The sequence below is a fragment of the Pleuronectes platessa genome, chromosome 15 (assembly GCF_947347685.1).
Source record: "Pleuronectes platessa chromosome 15, fPlePla1.1, whole genome shotgun sequence".
In the NCBI taxonomy this organism is placed as follows: domain Eukaryota; kingdom Metazoa; phylum Chordata; class Actinopteri; order Pleuronectiformes; family Pleuronectidae; genus Pleuronectes; species Pleuronectes platessa.
In genome coordinates, this window is record NC_070640.1 from 17242487 (window position 1) to 17261863 (window position 19377).

General features: G+C 39.2%; 1 protein-coding gene across 2 annotated transcripts; it reads left to right on the forward strand.

Annotated features, from left to right (window-relative positions):
- Window positions 1-4286: 4286 nt before the first annotated feature.
- Window positions 4287-18668, forward strand: kif4 (kinesin family member 4). Of its 2 annotated transcripts, none has more exons than XM_053442288.1 (31): window positions 4287-4512; window positions 6407-6552; window positions 6637-6751; window positions 6976-7166; window positions 7300-7389; window positions 7528-7694; window positions 8766-8860; window positions 9036-9155; window positions 9377-9552; window positions 9743-9804; window positions 9910-10042; window positions 10237-10295; window positions 10633-10738; window positions 11129-11236; window positions 11369-11545; window positions 11847-11950; window positions 12119-12263; window positions 12375-12485; window positions 12585-12668; window positions 12900-13010; window positions 13173-13328; window positions 13443-13540; window positions 14409-14538; window positions 14637-14807; window positions 14923-15042; window positions 15133-15210; window positions 15428-15529; window positions 15959-16126; window positions 16270-16395; window positions 16567-16698; window positions 17841-18668. In XM_053442288.1, the coding sequence occupies exons 2-31, from the start codon at window positions 6430-6432 to the stop codon at window positions 18060-18062; spliced, it is 3780 nt and encodes a 1259-aa protein (XP_053298263.1). In that variant the 5' UTR covers window positions 4287-4512; window positions 6407-6429; the 3' UTR covers window positions 18063-18668. The 2 variants fall into 2 exon arrangements, with proteins under 2 accessions (XP_053298263.1, XP_053298264.1); XM_053442289.1 differs by having other exon boundaries at window positions 16582-16698.
- The last annotated feature ends 709 nt before the right edge of the window (window positions 18669-19377 follow it).

A 19377-nucleotide genomic window follows, 5' to 3' on the forward strand; every position in this document is an offset into this window, starting at 1 on the left:
GCAATATAGCCATGCCAAAAAAAAGTGCCTGTACTTACATTAGACTTGCAAATGTGCCCTCAGTGTCCTCTTGCTTTGCCTTCAGTTACTTTTCCTGTCAAATTCAGATTACAATTTTACATTAAGTTATTTAAGAATGAAGTACTGATTTTATTGTTGATTTCAGATCTTTTTCTGGTGACAAACTAAAGTACATATTAAGCTAAATATGTTGAATCAAAGCAAACCTTTGAGTGTAATCTTAAGCCCTCATTCTCCTGCATACATGACTTCCCTCTACAATACACCAATTAGATCAGCCTAAGCATATGTTTAGCTTTAATGTGGAAGAATAGAAAACATGTCAGCTACTGTCGAGTCAAAAAGTCCCCAAAATATATCAACTTATAGTACATTTAAAACAACTTCACCTAAGTGCTTTTCAAATTAAAAGGTATGAAATATATCAATAAACTGATAATTTACAATTCAATTAAATAAGATAAAAAGCATTTTCAAATTGACAATAGATGGCCAAAGAGAAGATTCGTGTTTATACCAATGATTTGATGCCCGTGCAGAAGAGGGGGCAGAATATGCAGTGCTAAGCTTTTCTACAAGTTAGGGTCGACTATAACAATGCATGCTATTAATGTTTGTCAGCAGAAAAATGTGTAAAATGTCCTGAGTCATAGTTGTGAATGACGTGATGTCACAAAGCTTTATTGTCATATTCATCCCTGTCAAAGGCGTGTATTTCAGTTCTGATGTGTGTGATGTGCAAAAATACTGAAATTCACTCTAATTATATTGAAGATCTTAATCTATATTATTAAGCTTAGATTTGCATTGTATTTAATGGCTTTTTCATATCTGTATATTCCCCTCGTAAATCTTTATAACAGGTACGATTTGACATGAGGATGACACCTCATAATATCATTGCACTACCCTGCACAGTGACAATATAGTTATTGAATTTTCAATCTTAAAGAATGTCTACTTCATTCAAATGTTGTTCTACATAGATTAACTTTATTTTGATCTAATAGTACATATTCAGGGTTAATGTGAAGCACAGAATGTTTTAGCTCACTAGAGCAACATTTACTGTGATGTACATGAGCAGCTGAGCAGAGTGTTTTCTCTTCAAAACACCATTCATGTGACCGCTGGATTTTGGGCATAGGTGATGTCACTGCAATCCATCCAGATTATCTCTTAAAACTACAGCAGGGACGCTGGCAGGGTGAGTTACTGCCTGTCCCGGCTACAGCATAAACTGCTGTTCAAGGTCAGCGTGGCTTTAAGTGAAGTGAAAAGGCTGAGCTGCAGAGTTTTAATCTTCCTATTCAAGAGGAATTCTGACATGCACAATCATCGCCCAGTGAATATGTATATGGAGAGAATGGACTGGTTTGTTCCATTCGTCCCCCGTCTGTTTCTATTCCTGGGACCAGGAACAATCTAGCATGTTGTTAATAAGCTTTGTAGTGGAATTTCCCCACAGCCGCAGGACACGCTGGCTCCGGCGATATCATGTGCAAAAGTCGACCGTTGACAGAGATTTAGCCGTCTTAATTGTAAGTCGTGTCCATGGAAAGTTTACTAAAACCTTGCAGGTTCTTCAAAAAGTCAGAAAACACAGAATAACGTTGTATGTTTGGATTTGCTTTGCTCAGTGACTCAGTGATTACTTCACTCGAACTGAGATTTCTACATATCAAAACAATCACTTACAGTTGGCCAATCTCCTGTTGTTACACAAAATTTCTCACCCTGTTTAAGATAAAGGAAATTTTATCTCTAATTTGTTATTTATGGTTATTATCTTTATGGGTTCAACTACCCAAAAGATGATAAATAATCGATATGATAGGCTGGTTAACACATTAAATACCTCTGGACGTGTACAAAAGATTGTAGGTGGTCAGCAGCATCTTACACAGGGGTGGAGGCTGAGTCACACATCTGTGTCACAGTGGATAAACTCCATCAATGTTTTTGCAGTTCCCAGGGGTCGTAGGGCAGTTAAAGGCCGCAGCTCGCCCAGGACCATATTTATAACCAAGCTAGCAATAAAATCCCCAGATGGATTTGCTAAACAAGATTTGGTTACAGGAAAATATGTGTGCTCAATTGTGCAAGTGAAGGAAATCATGGAAATGATAATGCATCTCATGAATGCAAATGTAATATCAGTGCACCCTCTGACAATACTGCATCATTCTCTTCCCTCTCCGTCTGGACTCAGCTGTTTTCCCCTCTGACTCCCAGTTTAATGACATTTCTCTCCTCCATCAGAGTCACTCCCTATTTTATCGCAGGCTGAAAACTCATCTCATAAAGAAGGATGACATGTCAACCACTCAGCTTCTCCTCTCCCTCTATATGCACTTAAACTGAGGGAAACAAAAATCCCCTCGGAGCTTTTTATTTCTTAAGTGGCACGTCTATCTCCCAGAAATATTGAGTCACCTACTGTTCTGACGGTGACTCTTCTCTCTGCCTCACACCGGTCCTGTGGTTGTTTTGTAGGTTTTGGTGAACTAGTAATCGATGTACTTTCTCATGTTGTCGTCACTGTCAGTAAATGAGGGGATGAAATGTCATTTTTAAGTTTGAACAGTGATTCACCTTCACGCCTCGCGCTGTCATTATTATTAAAGTGTGACAATCTTAGGTTAGAGAGAGCAGCTTTTAAATCACCATAGGGACTTTACTGAGATATATTATGCCTGTAATATCTGTTCATTCAAGAGTTATTTATGCATGAAACAGTAAATGTGCTGTGTTTTATATAGCACTTCTCTAGTTTGAATGACCATTCAACGTGCTTTACAGTAAATTTAGCTGTTTATCCATGCACAGTGAATCTATGTGCAGCACTCACTCCACCACTCATCACTAACACATTGTCAGCACAGTCGTCAGAGGCAATTTTGCGGCACTGTGTCTTGCCCAAGGACACTTCAGCACGAGAAATGGTTAGTGGAAAACCTGTTCTATCTCAGCACATTAGGTCAAGGATTTGAACAAGGAATCAAGTAAAGACTGCTTTGTACAGTGATACAGTTAAATTTAACAAAAACCTAAATTTGTTTCATTGCAAATGTATCCAGAATCTTGAATGCATCACTTGAGTAATATGAAATGAAGTTAAATATTTTTTTTCACTGTGTAGAAGGCACAAGCTCAGGGAAGACGGAGGGAAGACAAGCAGCAAAAAGTTGAATTAACAGCAGTAAAGCATGCTGTATTGCATAGAGCTTCCTTTCATTGCAGAAGTCTAAGACACTAGACACAGGACTATTTTTTGTTGGTTTCTCAATCAGGTCAGTATAAACGTTTTAATAAATAAGTGATAAAATACAGAACATAAATATATAAATACAATCATCACTCTTTACATGTCCACAGTCAGGGATTAAAACATAGACCGTTTGTTTCCAATAAACAAGATGACTACCTTTGTCTCACTAAAGATCCCTAAGATCACATGTTTTATATAATTAACTTATGCGCACAATTCCTTAGCAGAGTATAAAAGATTGATGGCCACATTCATGTGACTTGCACTTATCCATCTCGGAAGCTATAGCAAATTTCTGAAAGCACCATTATATCCCACCTGCATGAAGACCTTTCGGTTTTGCATGAGTATAGCTGCACCACAGATGGGCTGGGAAAAGTGGAGTACAGCAGGCTCTAAAAGTGCTCTTTAAACATCATCTGTACACAGAGAATTTACATGCCAGTATGCTGGCTTGTGCATACAGTATACAGCACTCAACGTCATCACAACATAAATCGTCCCAAATGATGTGACCCAGATGTTTTACTTTGTTGACTCCATTTACAAACTGCATGGTCTCTAGCATAAGAATGACAGGCAGAATAATTCTCTCAGACTTTAAGATAAACGAAAGAAAGATAGAGAGTGATTGCATTAATACCATCTTATAATCATTGACAGAGCAGCTGACTTGCACACACTAGAGTCTTGGCGTATTATTTTCCCCCTCTTTACTTTTAATACATATTGTCTGTTGCTTATTTTTTGCACAATTCTTAATCTATCATTTTTCGAATGTATTGTTTATTGTTCAGATGTTTGTACTATCCTTAGCTCAATAAACGCTGTATGTTATTTTACTAGAGCAAGGGTGAACAGACTTAAATTCCCTTTATGTGCACAAACATAAAGCTCACAGTGCATCCTTTGTCAGAGCTGTACTTTTCTATTCTTCCTGTGGGGGTCAGTAAAGCGTCGCAGCTGCCATAGAACACGCGTAGAAGAAGGCGGCGCGGGGAGGATCCGGGTGTTTGAAAGTGGCGGGCAGTAACAACACTCATCTCACAGACGACGTCGGCCTCAACACTCGGGTCAAGAGCAAAGTTTACAACAAGTCAACACTCAGAGGAAACGTTTCGCAGAGGCGCTCGGATATCCATGTTCTCTTCTATCAACCACAGCCTCCGGGTGCAGGTTCTGTGACACACGTTACGTGCTGTTGGAGGAAACGTGGAAAGGTAACTTTCAAAAAACCAACGTATTGCTAATAAGTGCAGCTAGCTAGTTGGTAAAATGCTGTTATCAGGGTGCTTGGTTCACGGCTTTGTTTCTCCACCAGTGTTGCTGTCAGTTCACTTGAATGCACTTTTAACCAGCGCTAACGACAAAGGCGCTAGCTTGAGTTTCAGTGCGTCACCATTGGAGTAAACGTGAGCTGCAGTTAGCCTACTGGCTCTTGTGTCCTATACTACGGACTGAATGACCGAGTGACATCACAGGGAAATGGAGGAGTTGTCATAAAACTGCTCTTCGCAGGAGGATACCTTAACACACAGCTCGGTGCTGATGTGTCTGCTCGGGCGGTGGCACTGGAAGCTGCGGTGTTATCCTCAGGCCAATCAGCTGCTCCACACACGGTGAAACGTGGACTGACTCTGGGGACAGTTCTGGCAACACCCATATTGATTCTCCCGAGACAGTTATTAGATTCGCCACTGATGAACAGACTCAAAATAATGCAATTCCATAAAACCAGTCCCGTGTTCCAGTCACTTATACCATTTACTTTAACTGGACATGTGGGGACTGCTGCCCACATGTGTTCTTTACAATATAGGACAAGATGGTGAATATCCCTGTGCCACACAGTTCAGTTTGATTAAACACGGTCATAACAGAAGATTATGTATTTTAGTGTATGGTAATAAAGTGTAACTGACATTTCCATTTCAAATGTCTTAATCATAGGTGTAAATAATAATAACTAGAATTTGTATAGAAACGTTATTCAAGGTTTTAGGAATAATGACAAAACAACGGGACTATTCTTTATTTAGTCATTTTGAAGTAAAACGTAACATGACCACAAAGGACAGACAACTCAAAGACAACTGCCGATGGTATGACCATTATTATCATTATACACAGAGAGATCTTTAAGAAGTTTTTTCTTCAACAAAAATTCCATTGTAATGCAAGCCACTACGACAGCTACTGATATATAACAGTACTTCGATGCTGTCTTATCATCACTGTTGAGACGCTTTCTTCAATTTGAATGTTTTCCCTGCTGTTCTCAAATTAGATTAAGATTAAGATGCATTTATTAGTCCCAAACACATGCACAGGCACACTCATGCAGGTAGGGAAATTTAATCTCTGCTTTTGACCCATCTGGTGCAGGACACACAGAGCAGTGAGCGACCATGTACGGCGCTCGGGGAGCAGATGTTGGGGGAGTAAGGTGCCTTGCTCAGGGGCACTAGACAGGGTAGGGAGACTCTTGGATTTTTGGACAGATCAATCCAGGTTCGTCTTTTGTTGTCTCTCCGTGGAGACGAACCAGAGACCTTCTCTGCCCATAGTCCAAGTTTCTGCCACTAGACCACCGCCTCTCCAATATATTATTATAAGTCTCCTCATGAGAAAATTCTTATTTTGAATAACAGGAATCACTGAGTTTCTCCCACTTTGGTCAGTGTCAGCACTTTAGTTTTTAGTGTCTCTTGTTTAAAGGTTGTGTTTAATTGACAAACTCACCTGAGTGTCATGTTTGCATCACCTGAATGCTGTACTGTACTCTCATCTTGCTTTATAAACACGGGGAGGGCCGATATACATGACATTAATGTGTGCCTGGAGTAGTGACGAAAACAAAGAACAGAAAAGTTCAAATCTCAACATGCTGGATTGCGATTCTATTCTCTGCTCTGGATACCATTACTCTACTATATCTTTACACAGAAAATATCTTTGCTTCTTTATTAAGGTTTTTAGTTTTTTTCACAAGTCCCTTTTCCAGTGAAAATATTTAAGGACTTCTGATGACACATCTGGCCACATAATTGGACTGGTGTTACTCACTTCTCTTCTTCATTATAACATCCTCCTCTTCCCTTTTTCTTCTAACAGATTATTTACTGGAATCTTTCATCATGACAAATGAGGAGGCGAAGGTGATCCCAGTGCGGGTTGCTTTGCGATGCCGTCCGTTGGTACAGAAAGAAATCAATGAAGGATGTCAGTGCTGTCTCACTTTTATGCCTGACGAGCCCCAGGTGTGAGCTCAATCATTTCGGAAAATACTTCTTATGTGTTCAACTTTAATGCCTAAAATTAGCTAAATAGATGATTGTTTTCAGGTTATTGTTGGCACAGAGAAGGCGTTCACCTATGATTATGTGTTCGATGCCAATGCTGAGCAAGAAGAAGTCTACAGTACGGCTGTGTCCCCCTTATTGTCTGGGCTTTTCAAAGGTAGCTATGCCTCTCAAAACAGTGATTGACTCTTTCTGTCCAGTTTTACCCTATTACTGGGATATGACCATGCAGGGTCTGCCAAATAAGAAGATTTTTTTATCTTTAGTTTTGCTTAAAGAGATGTAATATCATTATTGGTTGCAAAAAAGTAAAATGTAAAACATCATCCAATGAACTAAGTCAAGTCATTTTGTATCCTCACTAAATTCTCCTTTTTGTAGGCTACCATGCCACGGTTCTTGCTTACGGACAAACGGGATCAGGAAAGACCTTCTCCATGGGAGGAACATACACATCAGCTCAGGAGAATGATTCTTCAGTTGGAGTTATCCCAAGAGTTATCCAGAGAATATTTCAGGAAAGTGAGAAACGGAAAGAATGTGATTTCTCTCTGGCAGTATCTTACCTGGAGGTTGGTGGACATATTGTTTTGTGTTAATATTTTTTTTAAATAACATTTATTGTAGCTGCCATGCAGCAAATGATACTTTACTGCACAATAGTTATATAATTGAATTTGGTGAAGCATTTCCTTTTGATTGTAGATCTATAATGAAGATATATTGGACTTGCTATCTTCATCCAAAGATAAACCTTCCATCAGCATTCGGGAAGATCCCAAAGATGGCATTAAGGTGAGTGACATCACACATTGTCTCTTGTACTGGGAGCTTATAATAAACTGAGAGATAAACCTGAACAAACCATATCCATGTCTATTTCTTTATGTTGGTGTCAGCCTGTGTTTTCATTGACTACGTCTTCTTTAACAGATTGTGGGCTTAACTGAGAGGAAAGTGTCCTCTGCCCAGGAGATGGTGGGCTGTCTGGAGATGGGAAACTCTGCTCGCACTGTGGGCTCAACAGCTATGAATGCTGCTTCTTCACGCTCACATGCCATCTTCACCATAACACTGGAGCAGCGCAGAGGGACAGACAAGTCAGTGGTGTTTTCTCCATTAATCATTTTATCATTGTGATACTTTCTTGTTGGTTTAACATACCTTTAACACCACAAACTTAATTATCTTATATTGTTCAGACCTTTAACTCAGGACTTTGAAGGAACTGCAATTGTGACTTCAATTTTTTTTCTTCAAGTCTTTCCAAGCTTCGCACGCCTGGAGTTGTGCTGTTTAGCCTTTTCTTCCTGGCAAATCCTCTCATGGTCCCATCAGATTAGTGTGAAGTGTCTGTGAGCTGCAATCATTCTGGAGTAGGTTTCTTCAGAGAGCAATAGCTGTATTTGGCTGCATTATACGTGACCAGTCTCCTTGCCTGTGATGCTGAGCAGTACCCCCTGTTGCATGAGGCTGCTGCCACCACCATGCTGCACCATTTGGTTTGTTTTAGCCTAATTCTCTTTAAACAGATTTGACATGAATAGGCCGGATCTGTGAGGGACAAGATTTTGGGGCGGGAAGCCTCTGGTTTCTATTTCTAGACTGACCAATCACATTCTACCTTATTTTTGCTGACCTCAGGTAAATGGTCTTTGTTGAGAGCAATAGAGGCGGAACACATTCACTGAAATGTGTTTGCTATTGGCTTTTTAACTTATTAAACCGAAAATGTTGTCTGGATCTATAACATCAAAGTATCACTTTTGGGGTTTTATGTGGACAAAAGTTTGACTTGTGTGATAAAAGAAACAAGTCAAACTGTAAACAATGTGCAGTGAATGCAGTTTTGCCCCATATATCTGCTGTTTAGACCACAAACCCCAATATATTGGTTGTTGCCCCCAGAGGCTAATTTGTTATCAGTTGAAATCGAATGGGCTCGGTGATGATCAGTGTTCTCAAGACAGAGTTTCATCAGACTAGCAAATCATTGTCTTAAGACGCAGTCATTTTTAAATGTTTGACAATATCCCCACAGGCTGGTTTCTTAGCTGTTGTCAGTGGATTTTTTTGTAAGGATGCCATATGCTACTGCCCCTGAAATTGGACTAGTGTGTGCAGGTTTATATGCGATACGTGCTTTTGAACAAATTTAACTTTTGTTGCAGAGTCGACTCGATGGTTTCAAAGTTGCACCTTGTGGATTTAGCTGGTTCAGAGCGACAAAAGAAAACCAAAGCAGAAGGTGATCGTTTAAAAGAAGGTAAATGAATCTATCAAATTCTCTTAAGATTCAGTTATTTATAAGTTTTCAACTCTCAATTTATGTTTCCCCCAAATTTAGTATATTCTCCTTATGAACTCAATTCCCTTTTGTATTGTGATCGTATCCTTAATAACACTATTTCTGTTTGGTTGCCATTTATTTTCTTCTGTAGGCATCAGCATCAATCGCGGCCTTTTGTCCTTGGGTAACGTGATCAGTGCTTTGGGGGATGAAAGCAAGAAAAACACCTTTGTTCCTTACAGAGACTCCAAACTCACCCGCCTGCTCCAAAGTAGGCATTAGTCATTGGTCCTTATGTTGATGATTCCATTCTCACTTTTAGTAACTGTCTGTTTGAAAGTCTTATTTTTTCTTCCATGTATCTCTTGTGTTGCTTGCTTGTTGTTGAATGCCAGACCAACAACTTTACTAGTTAATGTAAATCACAATAGGCAGGTGTTTACTGCAGCTGTAATGCCACACAATCTTTATTTTCTGTATTTGCTTCATCAGACTCTCTAGGAGGCAATAGCCACACTTTGATGATTGCGTGCATCAGTCCCGCAGACTCAAACATGGAGGAGACCATCAACACCCTGCGATACGCGGACAGAGCTCGCAAAATTAAAAACAAACCAATTGTCAATATTGACCCCAGATCTGCAGAAATGGGCCGTTTGAAACAACAGGTACAGAGACTGGAAAAAAAACCTTTGTGGAGTAAATTCAGCTCAGTAGTTAATGAGCTGGAAATCTTTGTTTATATTAACTATTGTTTAAAAAATAAATCAAAGATTGATACAGCTGAGATTCCATGACACACAATCTACCTTCCTCTCTTTAAAGTTGATGGTTTAAGTGTCTTGATTTACTCTCCAGGTTCAGGAGCTGCAGGTGATGCTCCTGCATGCCCGTGGAGGAGTAGCTCCGGTGCTCTCTGGGTAAGACAAAAACTCCCCAGTTACATAATGTGGGGTAATTACACCAGGGTTACAGTATTACCCAAAACAAAAGGCTGCAACAGTCACACAGTCTGTCTGTTACAGGCCAGAGTCATCGGAGAATGTGACCAAGCTGGTGGAAAGGAACCGCGCTCTGCAGGGCGAGAACAATAAGCTGAGCAGGGAACTGAGTCAGGCAGCTGGACAGACCGCCTTCATGTTTGAAAAGATCATTATGGTGATGAAACTTAAAGTTGACATTCCCTCTTTCAAAACCATAACTGAAAACAGAAAAAACTAATGGCTATTGATATAAAAAAAGTATAATTCATTCACTTAGTTTATCTTTTAGTGTCTCCTTTTATCTGACAGTTAACTCTTCAGTATTGTTCTCCATTATGTTTAACATATTGCATTTGCTCTATTCTATAGACGGAAACAGCAAATGAGGTACTGCAAAGCAAACTTGAACAACTGCGGCACCATGCAGCGTAAGTTCACAAAGGCATGACGCAAGGAGTGATTTAAAGGGTCGGACAGAGAATAAACAAGACATAGAAAACGTTTCTGTGCCAAGCCATTCTTCTTAAAGATTAAGTTTAGCTTCGGATCTTCCGATTTTTTTTCCTTTTTATAATTCAGCTATTTGTTGTTGCATACTTACGATCTCAAAAGCTTTAGCAGTACAACTTGGGTTTTTTTGTACCCGAAAGACTATATGTTCTGTTTTAGCACCTGACAAAGGGTATCAAATGATTAATGAAAAAAGTTTATTGACCAAAGAGTCGATTTCTATTGAGCCTTACTCTTCATTTACGTTTGCTTCAGATGTCAAGTGGATCTTGAGAAATTGTTGGAGACCCTGGATGACCAGGAATTGAAGGAAAATGTTGAGGTGATGAAGAATCTGCAAGAAGTCATCTTAGAGCTCAAGGTACTAAAGTCAATTTATACAATTATTCACCAAAACTCAGCAGGGTCAAGAATAACTGAAATTTTCAGTGGATATCATATTTTACTTTTTATAGACTCACTTGAGTAATCTATAATTAATAAGTGAATCAAGCTTTTTGCCCATTATTTATTGAGCACAGCTTTTTAATCGTGTGCAGTTTGCACACTGTTCAAATGAAACCTGAGACTTTGCACCTAGTAGCATCAATTTTTTCATTTCAGATTGAATGTACTGAAACGCAGAGGTTGAAGACCATAACTATGTTTCTGTCCAGATACCCACAATCTGGCTAGTATATCCAGAATTGGATTATTTGTATCTCAAAACCATTGTTTTTAAATAGTTTTACTTTTTGTTGAATTTGAAAAGAATGAGAGCGCCGGCCTCAGTGCCTCCATCGAAGCAATGGCTGCAGGAGAGGACGTAACTGAGATGTCTGCGAATGGAAGTAATAATTCTGCAGAAGACAACCAATCAGTACGTTTACATTTATTATTCACATGAAATTACATTTGTCAAAAAAAAAAAAAAAAATGTCTCCTTTCTTATCTTTTTACTCCGGAAAGTTATGTAATGAAAGATGTTCCCCACTTCCAACACGATAAACAGGATGCCGCCGTTGGTAAGGACTCCCCGGAGGCCTTTGCAACCCATCATGCATTGCGGCAGGCCCAGCTCTCCAAGGAACTGATCGAGCTGAACAAAGTGTTGAGTTTGAAGGAAGCTTTTGTGAAGAAAATGTGCCAGAATGACAGCCAGCTTGAGCCGATGCAGTCAGAGCACCAGGTAAGAGAATGTTTGATATATTACTGACAAGAGTGGCTTAAAAACTGCTTTGTAATATTGTGCCCATATTCTGTATATTTAAATTCTAAATTCAAAATCATATTAATTTTTTATGATTTTTGAAATTACTGACATTGATTGTGTGGTAATCCACTTAACATGAGGTGGGTCATGTAAGCATCGAAATTGGTCATGTATAAATCTTAGTGTTTTTGTGTGATTTAAATTTGTTATTAGCTTTATAAATTAAATGTTGAAAATTGAACAGGTTTTAATCCTCAGAACAATGTGTCTCCCACAGAAAAACGTAATGTCTCTACAGTCTGCAGTGGAATCTCTACAGAAGGAGAAAGAGGATCTTGTGTTGGCTCTTCAGTCTGCAAAGAAAGACACTAACCAGGCCAAGTATGAACACTGAGTTTTTCTTTAGCTGTGGTTTTGTTGTAACTCCATGTAATATTGATGCCTATTTATGATTTATTTGTTTTTTACGTAAAATTTCAAGAGCAATCTACTAAGCCCTCACTCTTTTACTTCTATCTTTGTCTGACACACATCACCTCCTTTTTGTAGGCTTAGTGAGCAGCGGAGGAAGAGGCTGCAGGAGCTCGAGGGTCAGCTCGGAGACATGAAGAAGAAGCTTCTTGATCAGTCTAAAATGATAAAAATCAAAGAATCATCAGTTCAGAAAGTTGACAAACTCATGCACGAGATACAGGTAACTACGAATATTCTTTCCATTTCTTTACTGTCTTTGATTGTGAAAATATAATAATACGTTTTGCACAGGTAAGATACCCAATCTAAGCCCAATAACCCTTTCTCACAGTCCATGAAGACACAGCGTACGCAGCTGATGAGACAGATGAGGGAGGACTCCGAGAAATTCAGACAATGGAAGAGTACGAAGGACAGAGAGGTGCTGCAGCTGAAGGAGAAGGTGTGTAGGGATCAACTTCTTTTTGAGACACTGCTGGCCATTTAAATCCTTTAATTCACGCAGTGATGAAGTTCTTGCGCTCTTTCATTGTTTTTACAGGATCGTAAGCGCCAGTACGAGATGCTGAAACTCGAGCGGGATTTCCAGAAACAAGCCAACGTTCTGCGTCGTAAAACTGAAGAGGTGAGGCGTTTGATCTCAAGTAAATATGCTTGCTTTAATAATTTCAGCATCTCTAGAGAAAATACATGCCATAAATATTGTATTTTGTACCAACTTAGTTACAAACGTCTCATGACTCATGCTCTAAGATAATTAAGTTTGAATAGCATGTTCATGTTAAACAGATTAAATTAAACCATAACCTGAAATGATCCAAAGTTGAATTTTGCAAGTTTATTGTTTCCCTTTCAGGCTGCAGCTGCAAACAAACGGCTGAAAGATGCTCTACATAAGAGAAGTCAGGTGGTAGACAAACGAAAAGATGCTCACAACAGAGGAGCAGAGGGAGCTTCAAGAGTTAAGGTAGTAAAACCTGCTTCTAGTGGCATTTACTTTTATTTTGTTTATTAGGTCATTAAATGCAAATGGCATTATATTTTTAAAATAATACATGAGTATGTTGTACTATGAAATATTTCTACATTGACCATCTTTGTATTGTTAACCCTGCGTTTATGTGATCAGAATTGGCTTCTTAATGAAGTGGAGGTGATGGTCAGTACAGAAGAAGCCCGGCGCCACCTCACTGACCTGCTGGACGACAGAAAAGTCTTGGCACAGGAAATCAACCATCTCAAACAGCAGCTCGATGCCGGGGAGAGACCTGCTCCCAAAATAAGGGTGAGCTAAACTTGAGCTAAATATCCACAAAAGTGAGAATAAGTGAGAAGTCATTGCACCAACAGAGCAGAAATGTTACATCAAATCACAGTTTAATTTGATCCATCCATGCAGCGTCGAACCCTGATCATCTCTGAGCTGGAGAGCCACGGGGCAATGGAAACGCCTCTGACCAAACAGGTGGAGAACCTGCAGACAGAAATGGCTCTCAGGTGAGTCACAGACACCTTCTCAGATTTGGTCCTAAACTGTTCATTTGATCTGAGCTTTATATTTAATCTGCATTTATCATACTCTGTCTTACCTCAGGCTGAAATACTTTCCAATATATATTTCTCAGCTAATATGTTTCTCTTTTGCAAAATAGTTTTAAAAACTGAACAATGTTTTCCATCCTGACCTGGCTAATGTCTGCTGGTAGATTAGTCACCACCATCTGGCTAAAGCTGATATTGCACATTTTCTTGTGCTTTCATTTCATGTCAATGCACTGGATTGCCAAATAAATGGAGGAAATAATAAGAATTCAGTTGTAATATTACGAGAAGAGCAGTCAAAAATTTTTATAAGAATAAGATCCTAATTTTAGGCTACATGTCAGAAGAATATGAACAGATCAGCCTTTTGATCTTCCTGTCCTACATCAGATCACTGAGATGTCACTCATTATACAGTAAGCAACAATACGAATATTCTTAAACGGAGCGCCACATTATCACAAGTATCAGGACTTTGAAATGATTGTGTAAGAAACTGTGAATTCTGACAAAGAATCAGGCAGATTTGGAAATGGTAGCATTCGACAACAAGGTTATCGTTGGTTACATCTACGTTCAAGATTTTTTTATCCAGAAGGAATTTTATTTCTTTAGCTTTGTTCTCTTAAAATTATGACATTGTTCTCAATTACATCTTTATGTTGGTAATGCTGGCCACACTATTCTCGTAATTATTTTCTATATCAAGATTGCCTAATATTAATAATTTTGAATATAGATTTTACAAAAACATCTCTTTCTGTAGATCCTTGTTGGTCAGCAAAGGGATAATTAAGTGTTAGACTAATTTGTATTCGAACAGGAACGCCCAGATCGCTGATCTCCAGCAGAAACTTCTTCTCGCAGACAGCGATGGGCGTTTGAAACAGCGGATCGACGCCATCACAAGCATCGTGGAAGCCAAGAGTTTCCTTAGAGTGTTGCTGTCTGAGGTGACAGATTGTCTTCTCTTAGAAAGTCCCGTAGTTCAAAACTTCTTTGTTTTTAATTAATTGATGACGCATTAAATGCTGCTTTCTGGTTCATGTAGTTGGTGTCTGCTAAAACAGCCAGTTCCAAGCTGGAGAGTGAAGTCAAACAGGAAAAAGGAAACTCACAAGATATAAGGAAGATGCTCGCTGATGAGAGAAATGTGTTGTCGACCATGGACATGGAGCATCAGCAGCAGTTGGTTGAACTTGAGCAGGAACATCAAGAGAAGGTGTCCATTTGAACCAGTCTGAACCATCATAATCCTTTTTAGAGAAAGGTTAGCCATAAAATAACAAGTTGTGTGTGCACTGTGTGACATTAACTTTTTTCTTTTCTGTCTGCAGGTGCTTTACCTTCTTAACCAGCTACAGAGCAAACCCATATATAGTGAGTTGGACACAACAAAGCAGACAGCTGAGGAGAGTTCAAAGGAGAAGGAGCTTCTCCAGCGCCTCAAAGTTCAGGTTTGTCTCCACTGTTTAATCCACTCTCACCGGTTTTCTAAGAAAATCATGCCGAAGTTAATCATGTGCTTATTTGTAATATCATTTCAGGAAGAAGAGCTTGAAAAGCTGCATGAATTAAGTGAGCAGAACCAGAAACTGCTGGAGCAGAACGAGCAATACAGACAGGTGACTGTAGAATTCAATCTGAAGTAAAATTACGAATAATTAATTCTGTGCTTTAATTTATAACACAGCTTTAGAAAAACTTACTATTGAAATATGTCGTCTGGTAAATAGTTGCATTTTCATGTTGCTGTTGAGTGCAGGGTATGAAAAATAAACAGTGATCTTCGTCCGTGCTGTGTGATTGAACACTACCATAAATTGTGTTTCTACTCAACAGAAACTCTCATTGCTTGTCCTGGCAAGTGGGAAAAAGATCCTTGTGCCTACGATAAACAACGAAAACAGCCCAGATGACTCGTTTGATTACGTTCCTCCAAAGGTTGGTATTTCAGATATTATACCTTTTTATCTATTGTGTGTTTAATGTTCATGTTGGGTTATTTATATACGAAAACATTTATATATTGAATATACATATATTTTATCTGGCACTTTTCAAGCTTAAGGAAGTGTTTTCCAAGTGAAAAGAGAGGAAGAGTAGATATTATATCAGTAATCCATATATAGCAACAGCACTGAGCCTGTACAGTGATAAATAGGTATCTTGGTAATCTTGTATTGAGTAAAATAAAATGCATTAAAACAAAGCAATGTCTAAAACGATATTACAAATAATTTAGTTAGAAAGTGGAAAAAGAAAGAAAACAATGCCCCAAGAATGAATTATTCAATGAACATTATCTGTTTTATTTTAATAGAAGCTATGTAGCTGAATCCAAGTTTTTTTTCCTCTCTCTACGAACAAAAGCCTAAATTGAAGCGCTTCACAACAGCAAAAGCCCCGCAGAATATGGCCATCAGCGTTGAAGAGCTGATGTCTGAGAATGAGAGCGAGAATGAGATGGAGGAGGAGGAGTGGCACCCTGAGAAACCCGAGAAGGGACGCAAGGCCTCAAAGAAACCGAAGGCAACTGGGGTAAGACTCAGTCTCCAGTTCAACGGCCTTCTGCCAGAACTCATGTCTGAAAATGGCTTATGTATCACATTTTACAGGTTATACACGTATAAGGATCCGGCTTAATGCAAAGGCCACGATTGTGATGATTTCTCCTCTTGCAGTGTGCGTGTAAAGGTCGCTGCAGTAACAAACAGTGCAGATGTCGCAAAGGAAAGATGACGTGCGGGGAAAACTGCCAGTGCGATCATGAGAAATGCCGAAATATGGACAGCCAGGGGCCTTCTGAGGTAAATCATGTTGAGTTGTCAGACCATGTTCAACATCATCTATTGACTCACTTTTCACTAACTAATCGTACACAACAGTTGTTCTTGCGGTACTCAGGCAGGAATATGGAAGGAAAAAAATTATATAACGTGTGTCACATGCAACTTAAACTTTGTATTTATATCATGTAGTTCATCTCATTCCAGGATGCTGGGCAGACAAAAAATGTTTCCAGAGACTCTGAATCTCTACAAGAACCCAAAACCGCCAGCCCCGAGAACAGCACCTTCTTCAAGCCGCCATCGTGTACTCCCACAAAGAAGGTAAACTGGCTTCTTCTGAACACTCAGCACCTCAAAGACAAATCCTTCATGTGGTGGTCTTGAGAACGATTGCCTTTTCAATGCGTATGTGCTTGAGAGTTAAAAAGAAGATGATTTAAACGGACTGAGATGTATTCTCTTAAGTCTAAAGGCCGAATTATAGTCCTGCGACTGCAACTGCGGCTGGCCAAGCAGCTGCATCGACGGATTCGTTTTGGTTTATTAATTCCACGCCCGAAAACTAGGCGCAGTAGCGTCTTTGTCAAAGACAAAACGCACAAAGAAGAGACGTCTTATTCTTCATCGACTGTTTATTTGTATCGCTACTGTGGCTCCTAATAGCCCTTTTCTGGCGGACAAAAGTGGTCTTCTATTTGGTCCATATTCGTTCTTCTAAATCTTCCGTGATTTCTGCCGGTATTATGTGGCATGAAACCGGAAACTAGACTCCGGACGGGATGTAGTAAGCTGACCAATCACAAGCCTTGCAGGCTGCGTGAGGCTCGCGTCGCTTTGTCGTATAGTTAGAAAAATTGGCGGACGCACGAAAGCCGCAAGAGGGGGCAAGCAAGCACAAAAGGGGCGTGTTGCGTATCTTGCGTCTGCGAAAAATTGGACTATAAATCTGCCTTAATTCACATTAAATTATTTTATTCATGATTGCCAGTCGCCAGCACAAGTTGCAAGATGCAGACAGAAGCCCCTGTTCAGGGCTTGATTGCTGCCAATTGCTGTGTGAGAACTCCTCAAAGACGAGAGGCTCGCTCATGTGTCAGACTTGGATCAGATTTCCAGCAGGCTGCTCTACAAAGGCATCAAACTGCCATGAATGAAAATGAAAGTGTGTGTGTGTATTGCCAGGACATTGATACCGTGGCTCAATTCCCCCAATAGCCACTTTGCATTCTCTGGCTTCAAATGACATCGTATAATTTCATTCCTGCATAGTGCGGGGGAAGTGGACATGTCATTCATCCTCATATACAATATATGGTCACTCATTTATTCCTCCCATTTAGGCAAACTGCAAATCTACGTTTCAAATTTGTTCTGATTTCAATTGTGTGTTTTTGCCTTTAGTATTGGGTTCACAAAGATCTAATACAGAACCAGTACTAATGTAACAATCTGTACCATTCTAGGTGCTAAAAGAGATTGTAGACATGGGGCATACCCCTTCAGACCTGAAGCTGATCAGGAAACCCATCTTGCCGGAGGAAGAGGAGGAGGAGGTGGAGGAGGAGGAAGAGGATGCAGGGGAGGACAGAACAACAGTCAGTTTCCTCAAGAAGAAGAAAAGAATCCTGACGAGTTTTCAGAACAGTTTTTTCTCTGGCTGCACGCCAATCAGAGAGGAATCTTAATTGGAACGGTGCCGTGGGGCTTTCGTCGTTAGGTGTCCATATGTTTGTGTTCGGTTTAATGTCTTTATGTGTTGTCGTAACTTGAAAGTAGCTATTGACTGTAAAACACTTTTTTTAACATGAGGACTGTGAATAGCTTTGATTAGTTTATTGAAATACACAATGAGATGATAAAGAAGCCTGAATTTATAAGATCATATTACCCCCATTGTGTAGAACTGAATCTACTCTTCTAATACATTAATTCAATAGTTCTCTAATCTACAGTAATGTTTTTACTGAGCACTATTCAACACAATGTAGCTCAAAATCCTGGAGAGCAACTTGTTTTTAACTGTTCGTGTAGTATCGGAGCTGAATAAAGATTTAGAGTTAAATCTTGTTTTAAAAATAACTTTGTTTTTCATTTTGTCTCCAAGTGTACCAATGTTTATTATCGTAGCATCATAAACTGATGGAAAATAGTTTCATTAATGATTAATGTTTTTACTCTTGATTTTGCTGAGTTTAACTGAGCAGTTTGAGCTCTGAGTATTTCAAATGTAGCACACGTTTCTTTCAAATCCCCCAAATGTTCATAAAGCAAAATAAACAGTCATTGATGAATTCGCTTTTTGTCTGTGTATTTAAAACCGTTTGTCTATGTATTTAAAACCGTTAAAGAAACATCTTCTCCATCGTCCATGTTGAATGACAAGCACGGGTCACAGATATAACTCAACACGAAGCCTTTATGTTCCTTTTATGATTTATTTTACATTATAAGTATCATAATACCAAACATTTTGTAGTTACAGTTTGCCCGTTATGTCTATTCAGTTATATGACTAAAGGAAATATCAGTTTTTTTAAATGTTTGTCGAAGACTGAGAACACTTGGGCCTGACTGGTCCATCTAATACAATATAATGAGCACTATTCCTGTTTTCAGATCAGACATAGTAAACAATCGTTCTCTTAAAAGTTCCAGTGTGAAAGGGATCTATTGGCAAAAATTGAATACAAAATAATCCTGCTCATGTTTTCACTATTGTTTCATCTCAATTCTATAAAAAAAAATCTTTACCCTAGAATGGGCCCTTTATATTTACATTTGGAGCAGGACCTCTTTACGTAGACTGCCATTTTATTTACAGTAGCCCAGACTGGACAAACTAAACACCTTTTGAGTTTGCCACAGGTTCTCTCTCATGTTTGGAAAGGGGGGGGTGAGGTGACGAGTATTCAGCTGCAACATGCAACTTGACCACTAGATGCCACCAAATTCTACACACAACCTTTAAATTGAAGTCAAGCGATATTGTATTGACTGGAA

Excerpts from the sequence above, each read along its gene's own strand:
- kif4 (XM_053442288.1), top strand. The coding sequence starts at position 6,430 with ATGACAAATGAGGAGGCGAAGGTGATCCCAGTGCGGGTTGCTTTGCGA. Across the intron at positions 7,390-7,527 it reads ATCCCAAAGATGGCATTAAG|ATTGTGGGCTTAACTGAGAG; the intron begins GTGAGTGACATC and ends CTTCTTTAACAG. Across the intron at positions 13,329-13,442 it reads GACCTGCTCCCAAAATAAGG|CGTCGAACCCTGATCATCTC; the intron begins GTGAGCTAAACT and ends CCATCCATGCAG.